At 52.6% G+C, this 21,235-nt stretch overlaps 6 protein-coding genes across 6 annotated transcripts; 3 read left to right on the forward strand and 3 right to left on the reverse strand.

The window, feature by feature from the left end:
- Positions 1 to 2,381: 2,381 nt before the first annotated feature.
- PHYSODRAFT_255995 (hypothetical protein) lies at positions 2,382 to 4,482 on the reverse strand (the record flags this gene model as incomplete). Its single annotated transcript, XM_009538032.1, has 4 exons — positions 2,382 to 2,388; positions 2,512 to 2,915; positions 2,938 to 3,594; positions 3,688 to 4,482. 4 exons carry the CDS (start codon positions 4,480 to 4,482, stop codon positions 2,382 to 2,384), a joined length of 1,863 nt encoding a protein of 620 aa, XP_009536327.1.
- Positions 4,483 to 5,717: 1,235 nt separating this feature from the next.
- Positions 5,718 to 8,465, reverse strand: PHYSODRAFT_527247 (ABC transporter-like protein; the record flags this gene model as incomplete). The annotated part of the gene is made up of 2 exons (XM_009538033.1): positions 5,718 to 6,674; positions 6,768 to 8,465. The coding sequence occupies 2 exons, from the start codon at positions 8,463 to 8,465 to the stop codon at positions 5,718 to 5,720; spliced, it is 2,655 nt and encodes an 884-aa protein (XP_009536328.1).
- A 2,897-nt stretch (positions 8,466 to 11,362) lies between these two features.
- PHYSODRAFT_339998 (hypothetical protein) lies at positions 11,363 to 12,599 on the reverse strand (the record flags this gene model as incomplete). The annotated part of the gene is made up of 5 exons (XM_009538034.1): positions 11,363 to 11,479; positions 11,560 to 11,877; positions 11,985 to 12,263; positions 12,332 to 12,488; positions 12,580 to 12,599. 5 exons carry the CDS (start codon positions 12,597 to 12,599, stop codon positions 11,363 to 11,365), a joined length of 891 nt encoding a protein of 296 aa, XP_009536329.1.
- Positions 12,600 to 14,741: 2,142 nt separating this feature from the next.
- PHYSODRAFT_288810 (hypothetical protein) lies at positions 14,742 to 15,308 on the forward strand (the record flags this gene model as incomplete). Its single annotated transcript, XM_009538035.1, has 1 exon — positions 14,742 to 15,308. One exon carries the CDS (start codon positions 14,742 to 14,744, stop codon positions 15,306 to 15,308), a length of 567 nt encoding a protein of 188 aa, XP_009536330.1.
- A 102-nt stretch (positions 15,309 to 15,410) lies between these two features.
- PHYSODRAFT_340000 (hypothetical protein) lies at positions 15,411 to 16,465 on the forward strand (the record flags this gene model as incomplete). The annotated part of the gene is made up of 2 exons (XM_009538036.1): positions 15,411 to 16,287; positions 16,425 to 16,465. 2 exons carry the CDS (start codon positions 15,411 to 15,413, stop codon positions 16,463 to 16,465), a joined length of 918 nt encoding a protein of 305 aa, XP_009536331.1.
- Positions 16,466 to 17,006: 541 nt separating this feature from the next.
- PHYSODRAFT_306201 (hypothetical protein) lies at positions 17,007 to 17,642 on the forward strand (the record flags this gene model as incomplete). The annotated part of the gene is made up of 1 exon (XM_009538037.1): positions 17,007 to 17,642. The coding sequence occupies one exon, from the start codon at positions 17,007 to 17,009 to the stop codon at positions 17,640 to 17,642; it is 636 nt and encodes a 211-aa protein (XP_009536332.1).
- Positions 17,643 to 21,235: the final 3,593 nt, after the last annotated feature.

Below are 21,235 nucleotides of genomic sequence, written 5' to 3' on the forward strand. Positions count from 1 at the left end.
ACGGCCGCCTTACTGAGTTATGGTAACACGGTCGACTAACCGAGTTACGGTAACACGGTAAAAAGGAAACAGCAGACATTACACCAAACAGGTCGACAGCCTGTAGTGGAGTCTCCATTATAGGCCGACGTCCCCGACCTCTAAGTAGATCCAATAAATTCATCAATAGCCACGATCATGTTTTGTAGTTAAGGATATAGAAGCAAAATCAGAGCCTCAGTTTATAACCCTCCATCGAATCAATAAACAAATAGTGTAGCTAGTTCCCGAACCACCACGCCAATTCCATTGCACGTCGGCTGGTTCAGCAGCCAGAGAGAGAGTAGTGCGTCCACCTAGGTAGCCCGGTGGACGTAGCGAGAGAGATCAAAGTGCGAGGCAGACACGTCAACACTACCAGACAGCTACTGGCCGTCGGACCAGACGTCCTTCGGATAGGAACGGTGGGAAGGACACATTATCGGCGACCGTCACCCCCGGATAGGGTCTTTGGGCTGTGTCCCGCAGGTAATCCGTATTTCACTATCTACTTCGAGTTCAGGAGCTCAAGCCCGAGTGCGGCGAGCGAACTCCTTCGCCCTTACGATCATGGCAGGCTTCGCACTTCCGGCCACGACCCCTGTGGTCTCTAACCACAGTCCCCACCACCCTACTGTGTTACGCCATCATCGTGCACCAATCGTCCTATTCTCTGACTCACCTTAGCTTTACTGGAACCCGCGTACGGCGCCACTCTCTTGCTGTATTTAGTCTTAACTGTTCACCAACCGGGAACAATCTTAACTGAGGGTCGAGCGGCCAGCCGCGCGCTCGTTGCCCCCACCTACGAGGCCTCCTATCCTCTACCTACGAGAGGGCCCTACCTAACCTATCTGCTCTCGCTGTCTCTCAGCCGCACGCCACTCGCTCTGTCGTCGCCTCTCCTCTCTGCATACTACTTGTCCTTCACTCTTCTCCGTGTCCGCCCTCCTGCGATCTTTTGCATGGCCGACGTCTGGCCTTGAAGTTGTAGGATACCGCCCGTAGCCGGTGTCTCCAGCCCACTGGCTCACCTCCGCCACCATCCAACTGCCGCCCCGACTGGCTGATCGTCCTCTTCGTCACTCGTTCGTCAAGTCGATGACGACTCGAGTGCGCGGCTGCCGCCGTCTGTCGGCCACGTGACAGGCCGCACTACTACAATAGCAATAATAGTTGGGCTGCATAATGGATTCTTCACTATCAGCAACGACTTCATCGCTAGCTTCATTCTGGGGGATGCACCAGACCCCGCAATACAACAAATAGTTTATAGTTGCTGCAACGGGTTCGTTCGCTGGAATATTCCTCAAATACCGCGCGGCCCTGCTTCGAGGGCACCCCGCGTCGCTCACTACCGACCGATAGCAAGACCGACCTGCGTCACTGGCATGCTCTTCTGGCAAAGGAGCTTGCTAAGCGAGCTTCACAGTGCATACACTAGTAGTGAAGCAGGGTATTGAAGATGGTGCTCTGCAAAGCCTGCGTGGCACGCATATCCATGCAGGCAAGTTGAAGTAAACTCTCATCTAGCAATTTTACTCTTGCATGCACTAACTCACTCCTAGTATCGGATCCAAGAACTGATTTGACGCTCTAAATCAGAGTGATGCCAAAGGCTAGGTGGCGGTTTATTCGCCCTCGGGGAGACCTAATACTTCTCACTTCAAAATGACAATAGGGATTTTTCATGTGGAGCACATCCGTCAGAATACCAGTTGTGATTGGTTGAAAGTAGGTTTCACGTGTTATTTAACTGCAAATCGATATAACACAGAGTAGACCTCGTTTTTGCTGTTTCGCCTATTTGCGCTTTTTACAACGTGCCCAACTGTTCCCGATCAATCAATTTTTAGCGATATTACACCGGATTTGAACTGCGAAAAAAAACTATACACCCAAAATCGACGAGTTTGAAGACGAGTTATGAAGTGAAAACGTAGGCGTTCTAGCTTAATAAAAATACGTGCATATGTGGGCTTTTACATGCTACCTTCACATTTTCGAGATGATGCTTCGTTCACGATATTTTGCCGAAAGGGAACGGAAGGTGGTGAACGTCCTCTCACAAAGTATCAAATTGATCCTGTGCAGTGCGGGCTATAAGTTGTGAAGTCTAGTTGATGCATATTGTTGCGTTTGTTCACGCAAGAAATACGTTTAGTATCAAACTGGCGGTCTACTAAATAGTATTTTGGGAGAACATCTCTTTCTATCCCTGATTGTGAGCGCTAATGAAACCAGTCACCAACGGGTACGGCTTTGGTTTGGTACATGATAGTGAGGTGACTGGCACTACAACATATATGCAGGGGCGGACGGTGAGCATTATATAAAAAACTTAGTATTCTTAGGTTTTGCACTCATGATCTATTCTTGACCAGACAGCAATCGGCGATTTAAGTGCTACTAGTGCTGTGAGGCTAAAGATCTCGCCATGCTATGTATTGGTGGTGACAGTATCGATACCCTAGAGCGTGACGATGAACGCACTTGATGGGCCTTCGTACGCCACCCTCCGAACCCTTAGCGTATCCACGGTGAACAAAACGGTAGGTGCCGGGCTGACTCGTGTGTCCTCCAGCGCGGATGTTCCACTCGCACGTGTTCTTGCTCTCAGCATCCAAGTAGCGCTCCCAGCGGTAGCGAACATCCCAGTGCGCGTCAGTCATTAGGGTGGTGAACGCTCCGTCCAGGCCACGTTGCTGGATATCACAGAACGACGAGACCAGCGCCACGCCGTTCATCGGGTGCGCACCAGCAAACACAGCCGACGCCAGGCCGCCAACGGCGTAGGAGGAGGAGGGTTGGGACCGCACGTAGCTGAAGTTTTGGTTCTTCGGCGCCACGTCAAGCCCCGCAGTCGTCTCAACCGCAGCGAGGGTGCTACGGTTGATCTGCAGCGGAGTCGGCCCGCACCGCAGCGTCGACCACCGAAGCCGCCACTCGAGCTAATTCCTGCTGCACCGCGGCCAATTGATTCGGACCGAACAGCGTCGAGGCGCCTTCGTAATGCTGCGTCATGTACTCCTCCCTCGTCGTCATGTATCCCGCGTACGCGTTGCTGATAGCCGCCAGCTCCACCTCCGTCACTCCAGCAGGCTCCAACGCTGCCTTCACACTCTTACGAATGCGTCGGCCGGCCATAGTCGTAGTCTCAAAGTTAGTTACGGCAAGACCGAACTGACCGATCTTGACGATCTGCACCGGCAGAATGGTCGGCACCCAGGGAACAGGCTCAATGAGACCGACAGCAAGCATCGCGATCTTGTTCTCGTTCTGACAGTCCTTCACCCACTGCGGAGTCTCCTGGATAGCGGCGCCCAAGGCGTCGTATTCCGGGTTCGGTCGGAGATCGCCCTCCGTGATGTTGGCCACGCCTCGTCCATCCTCAGTGCCGGCACCAAAGTTCTGGCCCAAAATGGCAGAACAAGTTCGGTTTGCGTACGCGTCGGCGGCGGTCGAGTTGACTCCCTGGATCGTCATGTTGGAGAAGTCGACGTACGACAGGTTGGCTACGACAGAGCCCTTGAGGATCTCCGAGTCTCCGTCGATCAGCGCCTTGAGCGTGTCGTACTACCGCTTGCCCATGATCTCAGCCGACTCGATGGTGGTGTTACCCTCACCACGGTAGGTTCCGTCGCCGTTGTCGATCAAGTTCGGACTCACGTCGCCGGCATTCGCGATACCAATTCCAACCACGACGTCATCCAGCTCGTCCTCAAGTAGGAACTCGGCGTATCCCTTATTGTCGCTACTGATGAGGTGGTTCTCGCCCTTGAGACTATTCGGGTGCACAGGGTAGAACGCCAACACTCCGCGTAGTTTGCCTGCATCGTTGAAGAAGTGGAGCGCGCGCATCGTTGTGTCGATGTTGCTGGGGTACTGAGCTCGCTCGGACTCCGGGTTGGCCAGGTAGGCCTTGAGCGAGCGGTTGTTGCCGCCCTTGGTCACCTCGCCCTTGTTCCAGCGGATGGAGCCGCTCTCAACCGAGTTGTGCGCGGCGTCGATGGCAGCCACGATACCGCTCACGATCTTGTCGAAGTTCTCGGTAACGAACCCGAAGATGGAGATATCATAGAGCGTGTATCCTGCGGTGCCACCGGGACCAGCGTGCGTGTGTGTTGCGTGGAGGATGACGTTCTGCTCGGTGTATAGTCCGTGGTACTTGGTGGCGAGATGAGCGAGGACCTCTTGGTGGACGAGCTGCATGACCGCCATGAGGTCGCAGTGGACGAACATGATTCGGCTGTTGGAGTCGGGGTCTTCGATCAGGAAGGCGCGCGCGTACTGCCGGTTCAGAATGCCCGAGGTGGTCTCAGTTGAGTCAGCGAACCCCATCATGACGATCTCGGCGGCGGGCCCGGTGATGTCGCTCTTGCCGATGCCGATGTTGTACGCATCGGTGAGTTGTCCCAGCATGATTGCCAAGAGGCAGAGTGCGAACGCCCTCCAGGACTTCATCTCACTCGATTCTCTTGAAGACGAAGACTCTTGATCGGGAGAAGGGAAGTTGGGAAATGCCAGCTAGAAGCTCCGGTGTCCGTAGCTGTACATGTATTGTTGTCGCAGGTACGTTAGGGGCATCTGTCAATGCAGCAACAAGCTCTACACGTACAATACTACAAGAGTTACTGTATTCTACCGTACATCGCTCGCATCATAGGTGTGTACGACCGATCAAGGTTATGCACTTCGCACATCGCACAAATCAAACCCGTAGCTTCGGCAATAAATACAGTCCGTTCCTCCTACTTAGTACACGAAGAACGAACTACTTTAGAGTGTACCCCATCACAGTGATCTATAGCAAAAGAAGGGTATTGCTTTTGGTAGACAGAAGAAGGCTGCATCATCGCTCTGACAGTTCACTATGCATGGAGTAGGGATATTTGGCGTGGCTGAGCCGGGATCAGTCATGGTCAGGCTTACCACAACAATACCAAAACTCAATACACGTATCGGCGTTTCACAGTGCAACATTGTTGTCGACTGATGTATTCATTAATATTTACGTCGCGATGTGCAAATTCATGCGGTGCTGACGGTACATGTACATGTAGTTCGAGATTACTGCTGCCAAAGTAATCGCGTTAGCTGACTTTCCAATCCCTAGCTCTTCCTTCCAAACTCCCTTCTGTCTTCCGCCATCCTCTGTTTTACTTCGACAATCTAGCGATGCGTGGGTTCGGGAAGGCAACTGCCACAGTAATTGCCGTGTAGTATCACAATGATTATGACAGCAATGCTTGAAGCGACATACTTCTAGTACTCTAATGCAAAATGCGTTTGTCAAAGCCAATGTTGGCACATAAAGAAGTTTCCATGATTTCTAAATGCACACAATGACAAATTCTTGACTCGATATGCATCGATCTGCGTCTACCGAGCCAAACTGTGCCAGCTCTTTGAGATGGAGAATGTGGCACATCGTGAACGCTTTGCTCGAGATGCACACACAATGACGATAACGGAGCTGGTTTATGCTAATTACAGCTACAGATGACGCTCGGCAACTATAGACACAGTACTGTCCAAGTTTTTGAAGTGTGAACATGTGAGTCAGGTTCGAACAACTTTGTTTTTGACTTCTTTTTGTTACGGTGCACGCTTCATAAGGAGATCGTGTTTACAGTTTTGTTCGCTCTCAATTCGTAGTCCCGTAGTACTAGAGTCCATTAGCACCAAAGACCTGGAAATTACGGGCGAGTGCGTCTGGAGCTGCACGCCTCATATCCCTCTTCCTTGCGAGGCTGACCCGCCACAGCTCCGTCCTTCTCATACGCAGCCATCGTGTGGTGCGCGGGCACTTGCATCGACAAGAAGATGTAGGCAACCAGCTGCAGGACGATGGCAATCAGTGCGAGCGCCGCAATGTCGTAGTAGCGGTTGGTGTAGTCCATGCCGAGCGTCTTGAGATACACTTCACCGTACACGGGCACGGCCGGGTATCCAGGCGCATCGAACGACAGGATGAGTCCCTCGAGCTCGTTGCACATGAGGATCTCGAACGCGTAGTTGAAGATGGACAGGTGCTTGATCCATCCAACCGAGCTCGGCATGGTCTGCGAGTTGAGCAGGAAGCCGCCGAACAACAGCATGATCAGCAGCACCACAGTCGCGCAGAGGTTGGCCGAGCCGACACGCTTGGAGAGGACTCCCACGAGCAGGCAGATCGATCCAGCCGCCACGTTGAACAGCACAAGCGTCAGCAGGAACAGCAGGAAGCACTCGGCCGTGGCCTGAAGACCCATGATCCAGTAGAAGATACAAGCGAACAGAGTCGCGGGTAGCACGCGCAGCAGCAGCGCGTCCAGCGTGGCCTTGGCCATGAAGTAGCTGAAGGAGCCGTAGTACATGGCACCAGTCTCGCGCAGGAAAATCGGGCGCTCGCCGATGAACAGGTCCATGGAGCTCATGCTGGCAAAGCCGAAGAAGGTCAGGATGAAGTAGAAGGCGCCCGTGCGGTTCTGGAAGCCCGCGAGGTCGTCCGTGACGTTGTTGAAGATGAGGCCGCCGAACAGAGCGAGCACCAGGCTCAGCACCACGTGCTGCACCAACAGCGAGCGGTGACGTAGGATGTTCTGCGCTGTGCGACCGAAGAGCACGCGGGTCTCGACCAGCAGCGAAGACAGCACTCCTCTCGGCTTGGAGTCCTCCTCCATCACGAACGGCGAGGACTCTGCTTCATACACAGGACTGGCAACTGCGGGCTTGACGTGCTCATTGTCCTGGTGAGAGCGGATCACGGGGATGTTGCTGGCGTCCGTCGCGATGTCCAGGATGAAGTCGGCGATGTTCTCGTTGTCGGGGCACTTGTGGCCGAGGTTCTGGAAGTACGGCTTGGAGTCCGCCGGCGCGCCGCTGTACAGCAGCTCGCCCTTTCCGAGCAGCATGATCTTGTCGAGCAGCAGGAACGAGCGCGCGCTGGGCTGGTGGATGCTCAGGATCACGATACGGTCGTGGCTCGCCAGCTCCTTCACCAGCTGCACGACCGAGTGGGCCGACGAACTGTCAAGACCGGACGTGGGCTCGTCCAGGATGAGGATCTGCGGGGACGTGACGAGCTCCATGCCGATGCTCACGCGACGTCTCTCGCCTCCAGACACGCCACGCTCCGTGCTGCTGCCACCCACCGCGCCGATCCTGGAGCCAGCGATGTGGCCGAGGTTGAGCTCCGCAATGACACGGTCCACCATGGCGCTCTTAGCAGAGTCCGACATGGACGCAGGGAGACGGAGTTGAGCCGAGTACGTGATGCACTCACGCACAGTCAGCGTCGAGTACAGCGAGTCGTCCTGCTGCACGTAGGCCGCAGTGCGACGGTAACCCTTGGCCAGCTTCTTGCCGTCGAGCAGCAGCTCACCAGCGAACTTGGCGTCGCCGTTCTTCACGGCCGCTAGGGCGTTCAACAGCGTCGTCTTACCGGATCCACTGGGGCCCAGCAGACCAAGAACTTGGCCACGCTCCGCAGTCCCCGAGATCCTGTTGAGGATGCACTTCTGCTCGCCCGACGTCTTGTCCGCGACAGCAAAGCAGTTGAGGTTCCGGAACTCCAACGTGTTGGCCGTGCGCGCGTTGGCCTTGAGCAGCTCCATCTCGAGGTCGTCCTTCTGGCCACGACGCGCGCCAAAGGGGCAGCAGCAGCACGCGCAGAAGCTGAACAGCAGCATTGCCGCCAACACCGCACACGTCACGATAGCGAGCCCAACACCACCGGTATCACTCGAGTCATCTCCCGAGCCCGTAGCGGCCAACACAGTGCTGCCGCTGCTCGCGTCTGCGCTACCTCCAGTGCGTTCACACGCCGACGCGTTGCACGTAGCGGACAGAGGGAGCGGGGACCCCTCGATCACGATGGACATCTCCTGCGTCGCCGCCTTCACCTGGATCTTGGCCGGCACGCCGCTCAGCGATCCCTCCACCAGAGTCTTGGTCACGGTCGAGCACTCGGGTCCGCACCTGCAGTCAATGTTGCCACACTCTCCGTCCGTCGATCCGGTCGCGAACGAGCACTGGGTCATGTTGCAGTTGATCACGTGGACGCCGTTGACCGTGTCCTTGGCCTTGTACACGGCGGCGGCGCAGTTGGCCTCGCCGTCTGCGTCACGCTCACAGCTCACGTCCAGCGCACCACCGGGGAACAGAGCTTGAAGCGCGCTTGAGAGCGTACACGTGTAGGTTTTGCCTAGCGAGGTGGAGTCGTAGGAGAGGCCAGTGACGCACGAGTACCCCGAGCCGAGGTTGGCACTGCAGACGTCCGACTCGGCCGAGTCGTCGCACATTCGGCAGCCCAAGCCGCTGAAGCCCTCGAGGCACTCGCACTCGCCAGTCGAGGCGTTGAGCTGCTCATAGTCCGCGTCACAGTCAACCGAAGAGGAGGAGGAGGAAGCGCCCCACGCCAGAGGCAGCAGCGCCACCGCTACCAACAACGAAGTTGTCTTCATGCTGCGTCGAGAGGGACAATGAGGAATGAGTCTAGTGAAGACGCGGAAACCATACGATCGACTTGTTGATGAGCGCGCAGGCGTAACGAACGATAGGGAGATTGTACGGAGGAAGAGAGGAATGGCTGGGGGATTGGAAGTCACCGTCTGGATTATCGGTGAACCCGCTCAGTTTCAGCGCAGATTACTTAGGAAGGCCCACGGGATGACAGAGGATACTTGCACCGGGTCAGCTCCAGTCGGTGCAGCGTGGTGCACCGGGCCACACCGACTGGCCCGGTGCACGGTAAAAGAATAGGCTGACACTCTGTTTTTTGTCGAGAACATTTCCGTATGTTGGTTGGAGTTCCAACCAAGTTGGCAGCAAGTTGCTGCCAGCAACCAACCAACCGAGCGAGCACCAGCACGAGCATGGGCCAAGTGGCCAAGTCTGGTCAATTTGGCCACCGAGTTGGAGGACTTGATCGCCAAGTCCTTGGGTCTAAGTGTCCTCACAGTAACACTACATATCACTTCGGTTCGAGAGCAAGCGGCTGAGCTGCACTAAATGCTGTATTCTGTATGTTACTGTACCATTGCGTGTAGTCTGAAGTAGCTACAGTACTGACAAAAGTGCTTCGAGGCGCTAAGCAACACACGCTGGATCTACTTTGATGTTTAGTGCCAACTACTTGTTACCACAACATGTTGCCTGCCGGGCTGCGCTTGGCTGGACGCCCCCGCGCCAAGCAGTCTAGCGTGCCGAGTAGTGTGGCAACGCGAAAACGTAATACATTACATTACATTACTTAGGAAGGCGGTAAACCTGTGCAATTCGAGCTGATCCTGCTTGCTTGGGTGCTGCCTACAGCGCAGAGCCGTGGCTGGACGAGAACGCTGGCTGTTCCAACATGTTAATGGATCCGGCTCGCTGCGACAGATAACGCGCAACGCACTCGAGGTAACCTTACCGTAGTAAGCTTAGCTTACACACTTCCTGTTGGGCTTGCAACTCAAGCGTACTGTAGCAATTCCAGCTAAGCCTTCGAGGGAAGAGGTTTACCTCATGTAAGCTTACCAGTACAAGCCCCCCCCTATCTACAGCTGTACGACCTTAGGAGCCATAGAAATTTTCATCACATTTTTCTATTTCAATGAAAATATGGTGTAGCCGTTGTCGAATGTACAGTAGTCCTCAAAAGTTCTATACGTACTTCAATGCCTCTATGCGTGAACTCACTGCAAGCATACTGTACTGTTGGTGGGTTAGCATAGTGTTGTATTGTGCTTTGCAGATAAAATGTCGCCCCGTTTTATGGCCTAGATCGGGTCCACAAATCAGGGTACAAAACAGAGGCGGTAGCTCGATTTACTTAGATCGACCTCGAATTGCGCTTTTGAAAACGCAAAAGGGATCGATTTACCGTAGATCGACCTCGTTCTGCCCAGATCCACCAGTCGAGCCCTGATTTGGATTGTCGTAGTTCGAGTTATTAGCCGGCCTGAATAGATCGATCTGTCCCTTTCTTCGACCTCGTTTTATTAAATCGACCTCGACTTAATGATAAATCGATGAGAGCTCCAAGTCAAAACGACAAAACGTTTGCAAAGCACAATACATGTATTGTGCTTTTCACTTATTCTGCCGTGATATTGTCAATTCTGCCCAAATTTTCCAAAAGGGTGCGGTTTGGCTCCGGTCTTGAAATCGAGCGGCGAATCGAACTTCGTCGCTAATTGGCCAATATTCCCTGAAGTGCCCGAGTGCGCACTCCGCACAGTCAATGCAAGATGGAGGAAGCGGTTACGCGGCAGCACGCGCACCCTAGCACTGTCTATCACTGCCTCTATGCGCACATCAAGCTCGGCTATACTAGAAGCCATCTTGCCCACGTCTTCAATAAGACCGAACACACGATCGGCAATTGGCTGCAAGCCTACTACGAGACCGGAGTGTTCCAGCGTGTTCGGACCACTCGAGAGAGGAAGTACACGAAGCAGCAACGGGTGTGATTTTTTAACTACTACCAACATCATCCACTCTCCTACTTAGATGAAGCCCAGGACGCCTTCAAACGAACTCACGGCACCGAGATCTCCAAGACATCAGTGTGGCGCATCATTCACTCGTTTGGTCTGGCGTGGAAGGTGTTGGAGCGGAGGGCGATTCACATCAAGGAGCAGGACGTCTTCCGTTTCGTGGAAGAGCTTAGTCACCTCGACTGGAGCCACCACAACCTCGTTTTCCTCGATGGGGTCTCATTTGACAACAGAGGGATGGTTCGCAAGCGAGGCTACGCCGTCCGAGGGAAAAAGTTGTCATCCGCGGCGACTTCGAGAGAAAACCTCGTGTGTCGATCCTGGCCTTTATTGGTGTCAACGGCATTATCGACTACTTCAGTACTGAAGGCACTTTCGATCGGCTAGAGTTCACCAAGTGCTGTCAAGACCTGGTGCACATGGAGAGGGGGCCGATACGCCAGTATCCTGGACCAAACTCAATCTGGATCATGGATGGGGCTACAATCCACCGACACCCGGAAATAATTCAATATCTACGAAGCGTCGGTGTAGTGGTGATCTTCTTGCCAGCGTATTGTCCGTTTTTTAATCCTATCGAGTTTCCTCTTCGGATACGTCAAGCACTCCTTTCAACGACACTACTCGGAAGCTAGCGGGCGAGATTTGACTCCATTCGTCGTTCAGACGTTTCAACGCTTCAGAGATTTCGACATGAGCAAGGTGTTCGAGCACTGCGGTTGGAAGAAACAAGGCTACTTCAATCCTGTTGGACCTCTTTCAAGTGAGAACAAAGCCGAATTCGCTGCTAGTGAACGCAACCAAGATGAATTAGAGTTTACGGAACTTGAATCGTAAGAGTAGCTTAAACTCATCAACATGCAATCCTTTTTCTTTCGTCACTCGGCGTGCTCTGTGTCTTCGACGTTCTCCATTTGAAGGAGAGGGTCGATCACTTCGTCGCGAGCAGGAGGGGTGATGTCGCGCAGAAACCCCATGATAACACTCTTGCGCACCTCAAAACGGCGCTCATTTTTATCGAGATACTGTCCGAGAAATTCCCACCTTTGGCGCAGCTAGCAATTGTGGCCTCCACAACATCTAGCGCCACATTTGCCGTTCGAGTAACTTCGGCCACGTGTTGCTCCATCTGTGTATCCACGAGTCGAAGCAAATTCGCGATATACTCTGGTGGTGGTTGTTGAATAGCGGCGTCCCACGTTGACCTGTTGAGATTCCGCGTGAGCTGGTTGGCCCACAGACGCCAAACAACACCTTCACCTTCGAATGTAGCCTCCCCAGTGCTCTCGAAGTCTCTCCACAACCTCTCGCAACGAGGTCTCAGCGGTTGCGCCCGCACGGTCGGTCTCCTCAGGCTGTATGCAGGCTGCGACGAATTCATTTCGATCTTGAGCTTGCGATCGACAAACCATACTCGTAGATAACGAGCGTCACTGTATGCCCTCGCATTTTTTGCAGCCACTGCTTCCACGCTTGTGCTGACTTGGTAGACTCCACTACCTTCTTTTTGGCCCTGAACTGCATGACACGGTCCCACTCGCCCACCTTGAGGGTCTCGACAGACAACTCGCCGTCCGTCCGCACCGCTCTGCACTTGACATGGCCGCTGAACAAGATCCAGATCTTCTGCAGGATCTCGTCGAACGATCCGCCGTTGTCGAGAGTCTCGGCCGACGTATCGCGTTGGGCGATGGTCGCCTTCACGATTGGCCGCAATAGCAACTGGTACAGATGACTTGGAGCTGCTTGGTCTGCTTCTGTTGTTGCTTCGTACATGCTCTCAGGCCGTGGCAGCGACGTGACTACTCGCGATGTAGCTGGTGCTGCTGGAGGTGCCGCCAACAGACCAACGGATCGTGCAGGAGAAGCAGTAGCGGGTGCTGCCGGTGCTCGTGCTGCTGGAAGCTGCTGAGGCCGAAGCGCTGCTGGGGTCGCTTGTAGTGGTCGTGTTCCTTGACCACTGGCGTCTGTTTGCGATGGAGATGCGCGTGGAGCCACTGTGGGCTGCGAGGTCGACGGAAAGCTGCCTGGCGTCGGGGTGCGGCTGCGCTAGGGGTACGGCGAGACACGCGTAAGACTGGACTGGCGTGGCGACCTCCGTGGCGTGGCCACCATGGTGCAATTCCAGAACTGCAAAGCTGCAGCTTCCGGCTCCCAAAGGAAAGCCTCTTATCACGCATATATTTCCTTCCTTATGTTAGGTTGGGCGATTGGCAGGTCGGTTTCGCTAGATCGATTCAACCAATCGCTCTCGGAAATTTTGAATCGAACGCACAGTAATTCTGGCATAACGCTAATCCCTTATCGACCTTAATTATGTCCCGAGTTAGCTAATTCCCATGTTAATTCCGGGTCGTCCCTCCGTGGCCGAATTAGGAGCGGGGATGGTGAGGCCGAGTTAAGGCGGAATAAGCTAATCCAGCCTGCGTTAGGCGGAAACAGAGCGATTGGCGGTTTCCTACCCGCCAATCCATACCATATCTCCGTCGATTGGATCTCAAATGCTGATTGCGGGTGTTAGGGGAAGCGCTCCCAATTTTAGGCAGAATTAGCTGTAAATAAGCGTTGATCGCCCTTTTATGACTCTAATTACAGTACGCCCGAATCTACAGCTCACCCGTGAAAGGCACAATATTATATATGCGCGGTAATTCCATTGGTGGGGTGGTCCACCCGGTGGATGCACTCACGATTGAGGGGGATCGCTTTCGTTGAAGCCCCCCCCCCCCCCCCCCCTCCCTCAAAGCTTGGACCAAATATGTACCAATCCATGACCAGATTCAGGCAACGGTTGGTGCACCGCCCACCAATCGTCCACATGTGGTCGCGCGATCACTGGCAGCGTGCGGGTACGGAGCAAGTAATGGCACCTTGAGTTATCATGGGATTTGCGCACAGCTGGCATAGTCCGCTTCGTGGTGATTGCACGTGATAACTTCAGGGCGTTCGTGAATCACCATTCATAGTGTCACGGTGACACTGTCACCATTCAACGCTGTTACTTGCAGGGGAGCGCTTTGGTTTGAGATGGTGGGCGCTGGACTACGCCAGGCTTGACTGGCGGAAGGATACGCAGGTCGGTAGTGCACTGGTAATCCTGTATACCGCGAGAGCAGTCTTCAAACGCTGCAGAACGCGCTTATAAGCAGCGCAAGTACACATATAATACAAAGCAGTGGTATCTATTGGCAAGCAATGCTGCTTCTTTATTAGGGACCTTTAGATAGGATAATAATTGATGTTTTGATCCACAGTAACAGCGTTGGTCCAATTTGAAGCTTACGCAAAACACTTTTTGTAGGCTCAAGAGCGTGAAACCGCGGTACCTGTACGCATCACTGGACCAGATACTACGGCTGAGTGCCCAGAAACTTGCTACTGTACAGTGCCATAACTCAACGTTGAGTTTATCCGAACGATCCACCCCACGGTGGATGTACATGTAGACCGGCTTCTTATTGTTTCCCACCAGAAAAGATAAAAGTTACTTAAGTACTCAGGCATCTTCTGATCTTGCCGGCAAAAAGCCAAAGTCTTGCCTTCCTTCCGAACGCGAGAACCGAATGAATCATTCTTCTCGAGGAAAGGTGAAATCTACAGACAGAAGTAGGCAAACTACAGACTGTCGGACAAAATACAGAAGGGGTAGGTTGCCTTGCCGATTTGCCATCCCTGTCTACACTGAATTTAGCTTAATATCGGTATTTGCAGGATCGATATCCCTAAGCAACTCAACGGAGCAATGCGGCCATAACTATTTAGTACTATTTTACAGACAACGACGGATAAATCCGGCATAACTGAATGACATCCTCCATAGTAAATTTGCCAGAATTCTCTGTCGGGAACGATAGAGATTGTACAAGGCAATGACATAAATTACACGTAACGGAGCATAAAGTACACACCAATTTAGAGAAAGTACTTAAAACCATATGGAATACAAATGTCAAGTGCAACGCTCGAAGCTGATTGGCTATCTGAATTACTTATTGTAAAAAGTACAACATATGTGTGCCGGGTTTTGCGTTGCCGTATTTATCCGTCGTTGTCTGTACTATATTTTACTATCGCAATCTGCAACTGGGTTTGGATTTTCGCATAGCGATGGGCAATCTGCAACTGGGTTTGGATTTTCGCATAACGATGGGCTACCATAGGCTTTGCCAACAGCCATGCCGGCTACATCTACTGGACTGGTCTGCCATGCGCCCCCCACAGTGACGAACAACTCAAGACAAACAAGGTATCACAACAATGCGCCAGTACTGTTTGCTGCTGATTGTGTTGGCCCTCGCTGCTGCTTTGAGTGATAATGCCGTGGCCAGCACCCTGGCTGTCGCGCGTTCAGAGATCGGTGCCCCGAGCGCGGTTTACTCCGAGCGTCTCCTGCGTTCCGAGCCTCAAGATGAAGATACGTTTGAAGACAGAGCCTTTGGGCTCAACTGGCTCCGGTTGAGGTGGCTCAGGCTTGGAGCGGCCAAGGCGAAGACGACGGACGTCATTTCTGCCAGGGAGAGCAAGTGGATCGAGGCGTGGGCGAACAAGAACCTGAGTCCGAACTACGTCTACAAGCAGCTGGGACTCGCCAAGCAGGGCGACAAGGCGATGCAGAGTCAGAACTACCGTATCTTTGAGGCCTACACTGAGCGCTTGTTCGCCAAGGATCAGGCACTTTACACCAAGTGGCTGGACGCCAAGATGACGCCGGAAGATGTCTACAAAGCGCTCAAGCTCGACAAGTTGCTCGGCGCCAAGGCGGCCAACAGCCCGGACTTCCGTCGCTACGAGGTGTACATGTTCAAGTGGCACGAGCTGAACTAAGCGAGTCGGATAGCGATGGTCTACCAGGTAGCCGACTTTAAGCTAGTATTTTTACCAATCCAATCACCCTTGCAGTTCCTTACTAATAGCGCTAACGCTACAATGGACCAGCGCTGGGGCTTCCTCGTTCCTTGGTGTGAGGCCTTAAACAGGCGCTTCGACTTTAACGGTACCGAGTACGAAGATACCGACAGAGACGCTCAGACGCGGCGACTTCGAGTGACGCTCCCCTCGAGAAGGTTTTGTGCCGACCAAGAGAGTTTCAAGACCAAGTTCCAACAAGTTCGAGAGGCGCTGGCGTTGTTATCCGCGGTGGCTCGTGTGGACCACGCGGCTTGGAAGTTTTTACTATCGAGCTATTGTGGGGTGGATCTCGGGAAAGAAGGAAGCGAAATATTTGAAGAAGAAATCCCGGCTAGATTTCTGCTGATTCTTGACTTGGAAGAACGGCAGGCAAGTGAAAATGCCGATAGCGTCGATTCGGATCTCGTGGCGTTCTGTGGGGTCCGTCAGCGAGATAATCAAGCCCACGAGTATTTGGAGGCGCTGGAAAAGATTGCTGCTGTACGAGGTGGGAAGGAGAAGGTATTGGATATCCAGATTCCTGTGCGAGTGTTGTTCCGAGCTAGGAACTTGTTCTCTGCTATCGTGGATCGACCAGTGGGAGAGCTGGCAATGGCTGCACGAGCTGAACGAGCGATTAAATCAGAGTGGGAAACCTATGGGCAAGGATTGGAGTTGCAAAGTGGAACGCTGGGGTCCATCCGCTGCACGTTCGTGCTTGAGCCGATGGTCGCCGACTTCAGCAACCGTCCAATTCGACCCGATATGGTGGGAATAGTCACGACGCTGATAGCGGAGAACGTGTGGTTCTCGAGAGCGACGATTTCTCTCTCGAAGTTACTGGGAGTTCCCTTCGAAGCCGATCTTTTGGGGCAGTTGGTTGCAAGTGTATTTGACTCGACGCGCCGCTCCTCAGGTCTTGCAACCACAAAATACGTTTCACAGCTCGATCCTTGCAGCCCCCTCCAGCTTGGTACAGTCGTCGTGCACTGTGAACCAGCACTGAGAGCCTCTGAGTTTCAAGCGTTGTGCTCGGGGATTGTGGTCAGCCAGACGACCAAGAGACTATCGTTAAGTTTATGGCTGAGTTCTAATGATGCAAGCAGTAGTGCGGCTCGCTGGAGATGGCTGGCTTATTCGCTGTTCTCTAAACGGGCTCGTTGCTATTCCGCAGTAGAGTCTCTGACTCTAACTTCTATCGGCACCATGAGCATCACGGATATGATGGCATTCTCTGCAATTTTAGCGTCGGAGAATCCGGAAGCAGAACTATTTGGTTGTGCTCCTGGTCGAATTGAAGCTAGAGATGCCACACTTGCGGCGGGGGCTGAGGTTCAGTATCCTGATGACGAAGAGACCATCCAGGCGGCAATGTGTTGGTGTTCGAATCACTGATACCGTTTGTTCGGTCTTTTTGCGACGATGGCGAGAGTGAGTGGGTGAATATTATTGTCCCTGGATACGGCCGATGTCGAGCTCGTTGTGATGACCTCTCGTTTGACGAAGCGACCGTACCGCAAGAAAGCCCAGGTGGAATTACGTCGCTTACTATTGGTTTCGGTGACTTCAAAGCTCAGATTATGGATGGCCTACCGCATTTCTTAGCCCAACGTGAAGTTTCTAGCCTTGGACGCTATGAACGTGGAGCTCGGCATTGAGTCGATTTTAAGAAACTGCCCCAACCTAGAAGAGCTGTCACTTCGATCGGCTATAGTTGACTTGCGACTCAGTTTTACTGGTGACCAAGTTAATCATTATCGAAGTGCCCTTGGCCTCAACTGGAAGGATGCGACCAGTGTTGCTACCGAGCTTCAAGACTCGCACAGCCCGTTTAGCATGTGCGTCCGCCGATTGCGGCTGCATTTGGATGCCGTGCGGAATACGAGAGGAGAACTCGACGAAGATCGGATCAACACAATTTTAGCCAAGCTGCTGTTGGTACTGGAAGCGAATCAGAGTCTGGAGCATCTCGATGTCATTGCACCTACTCAATACCATCATGAATTCTTCGAGAAGTTCCGAGCGCACCACCTTACACCAATTAGAAAGACCATGCCGCTGTCACTGAAGTCAAAGATCGCATTTTTGAGCATTATATCGTGCTCACGGGCGCAAACGGGAGATGAACGTGCTTTAGAACCTGAAATCAGCTGCTTCGCGCTAGATCAGCATTTTGTGCGAAAGATATTCAAGTTTGCCGCTCCCCCAATTCTCCGTGGAGTTTACTTCCATGCGTTGGTTTGGGGGGACAAGTATGACGTACCTCTGTAAGACTTCGCTCTACGTCACTCTTTTATCAGCGGCAGTACATGTTAGGACTCGTCTCGACGTTTCCTCCTTATGGCATTGAAATGGCTGCTAATATAGTAGACGCCATCGCCTGGTAAGGACATGGCTGCTCGTATCAAGTCGAAGAGTGAATTCTTTTTCACTCGTCATGCCGGCTGGAGTAGCTGAAGCAGTTTAAACAAAAGGATCCGAAGAGAAAGTCTCCGGCAAATGACGTAGTACGCCAAGAAGAGAGATGTACTTCTCTGTCCCAGTAAAAATGTAATCGTCGATATCTTGAGAAGTAGTCGTCATATTAAAAAGCTGCAAAGAGCATTGTATAGCTCGCTACGATTGCTTTGTCCTATTTTTTTCAGATCGCCAGCACCAATGTTGATGGAGATACAATGAAATTACTGCCGCCCTCTGTTAGCGGTGATCACATTTTCCTCCGTAATTCATCGAGGACGCCTGTCCAATATCATAGGTCTGGCTACTATTGGCTAAAATTGAGGAGTATTTGGCCAATCCCATCAAGTTCACCTCTTGTGCAAAGTGTTGAGGCGAAGAGCTCACACAGGTCGGCTTATCGTAGTAGTTGTACACAAGACCAGTGCGCCATAAACATTCGCAGTTCACCTCTAGAGCTACCAGGGCTCGCGCTTCGATAGCAACGCACTCTTGTGTGGGACTCTATCGTACGGAAATTGCGTAAGTCACCACTAACTACTGAACACTATCGGGGACTACAGGCGCAACAGAGATGATGCTGCATCATCTCTGTTACTGAAATCACCTTCTACCGTGTGTGTACCAGGAGGGATGCTACCAATACCAACCGCAAATGCCCGCAGCTTCGAGTATTGCTTACCGCCGTCCACTTCGTTCCACGCTTGATCCAAAGGCTTCTGTGACGCACTGTCCACAATACTGCGTAGGTTGGTGTCGACCTCACATCGTTCACGCAGGTCTTTGCGCTGGTTCCACATCTCCATCAATATAGTATGGCCGAAGTGTTCGCGTAGTCTTCTGCGATGTACATCAACTAAACCTCTGAAAGCGGAATCACTGCAATCGATGACTTGTGCCGGTGTCGTGAACCGCTGAGTAGCGGCTTCATTGAGAACTTCTACTTGAATGTCTTGGATACCATCGATCAGTACTCGGACGGCGCCCATCACAGCGAGAACGAGTTGATGGCGATCCAGTACACTCAATCTTTTGTATACCACCTTGGAAAACGGCGACGAAGCGCATGTCACGAGTTCGGTTTTGACTTCGTCAACCGCAGGCGCGCTCCCGTTGCGCGTGTCTTCAAACTTGTTGGCCAGGATTTGTTTCAACTCGTTCAATGCTCGGGTTTGGTCCGTTAGGGTGACTGTTTTTCCTTGCAGCTGAGCAAAGCAAGTTTTGATGGAGCGGGTAACGTCAGCTACCACAAAACAACATAACCACCACGTGTTGCTGGAGCTCGGTCGACCCTTTTCAGACTGCAACTTCAATAGATCTTCGTAGCGCTCCGTTAGAAAATGACAGGTGTCGTGTATCGAATTCCATCTTGTAGTCACGTACTCAGGGCAGCTTCCGATGGCATTTTGAACCGATACGTGCGTGTGCGTGAAGGTGATCTCAAAAGCGAGAGTAGAACGAAAATTCGCGAACTCGTCGAAAACAGATAAGAAATCACGAACAACCAAATTAAGCTGGTGGCTTCCGCACCAATTCGCTGCAATACCAGTTTCTCCTATTTCAGCACAAGCACTTCGAACCCGTTTCACGAATCCTTGATGGCACCCTAGCATCGTAGCTGCTCCATCAGTGGCAATACCAATTATTTTAGGCAATGACCAGCCGCCCAAAACGTTTTTGAGTGCATCTAGAACCAATTATGCGTAGGTGGCGGCTGTGTGAGGACGTTCGCCAGTAGGAATGGCTAAGAAGTGCACATTGTGGAGTTTTCGGCTGCACTCAAATGAAAGCCGCACGTCGAGTTAAGCTTCAGCTGCATGTGACGCTCCGTCCACCAGAATCGACAACGCCTAAACATGCTCCAGAATCACACGCAACGCGGTCAAATTGATCGCGACGACATAGCGGACCGTCCTCGCGACAATCTCTTGAGTGACAAGGCCTAGTTTGGCATTTGCGTAAGCCTCCCTAAAAATTCCGAAAACTCCCGAGACCGCTCTAAAGCTTGGAATGTTTACAATGCAGCGAATGATCGTCTCGAACTGTTGTTTGGGGCCCACGTGCAGTACGAAACTTCCGTCGCTGCTCTCCACAAGTCCATTAAACACCGATAACTCCAACATGATCGTGTTACCGCTGCTATCAGAAACCTCGATATGATTCTCCCGAATCAGACGCTGAATGACTGAAATTATACTGCCTGGGACAACAACACAGAAACCACTCTGGTCGGGCACGTACGAGAGAATACTTGCTCCAAAATCTTTGGCTGAGAAAAAGCGGTCCCTGATCAGTGGATTGTTGGGCAGCTTCTGGTACTCGGCCCATTTTGTCTTGTGTTGCGATTTAAGGTGGCGCACTATATTATCTCGTCGAAACTTCACGAATATTGCGGTGGTTTGCAGGGGTCGCGCGTGTCTCCGTTGAGAATAAGGCTCAGCTCTTCTGCTTGAACAATCTTTCCTTCTCGTTTGAAGTTCTCGCAAAATCGGCTCACAGCTTGCTCCACTTTTCCTGTGTCTGCAGCCACAACCGGACGAAGCCCAAGTGTCGTCGGATAATGACCGACCCAGTTGTCCCTTGTTTCTGCCTTCTTCTTCTTCTTGCGAGGGTATCCGAGAGCTTCGTTGACACTTCGAGTCTCACCGGACAACTGCACATCGTCAGCATCAGCCATCTTTACGAAGAACAGTGCGAGAAGAGAGGAAGACAATAAGGTGGTTGCTGCACGAGGTGCTTAATCAATCTAAGGCGTCCAGGGAACAGGCGTGCGATGGTTTCTAAGTTTGTATTCGCCTTTGTGAAACCAACCGCATGTAGATTCTATGAGAATGTATCCATGTATAATTTGAGGCACTCCCTGAAATTCCAAATGAGGCACTCCGAACTATTTATACACCGAATGCCACATCTAGAGCACCCTGATGATGCTGCTATAGTCCCCTCCCACCCACCCCTACAGCGTCTGCCAGACGCCGCCACGGCGGCGGTGGTCTAGCGCTGTGATCTCCCCTCCTCGTAATACTGTAAAGTAGTGTAGCCCTGAACTCCTAAACGACATGCATTCTAATGACTACCACTAATCACTGCTACCAGGGTTGCCGAGATCCAGCCGCTACCGAGGTCGCCGCGACTGCGGTTCGGCACCTGCGCCCGCCGCGAGCCGCCATCATGATGCTGCCGCTTTGTAGCGCAGCTTCCCACAGGCAGGAACTCCCTAGTAGCAAGAGTGTTGTACAGGCAGCAATGACTGCTTCTCACCCGTATTTATAATAATCTAGCCTTACAATGTTGCCGTACTCATATTAGTATGTAGTGGACAACTCATTAGGACAATTTCACGAAGAGTGAGAAGGCCCCCGGCACTCCCACTGCCAGGCCTCCGGCACTACCATCACGGGCCAAAC

The sequence above is a fragment of the Phytophthora sojae genome (genome assembly GCF_000149755.1).
Source record: "Phytophthora sojae unplaced genomic scaffold PHYSOscaffold_11, whole genome shotgun sequence".
NCBI classification, from domain to species: domain Eukaryota; phylum Oomycota; class Peronosporomycetes; order Peronosporales; family Peronosporaceae; genus Phytophthora; species Phytophthora sojae.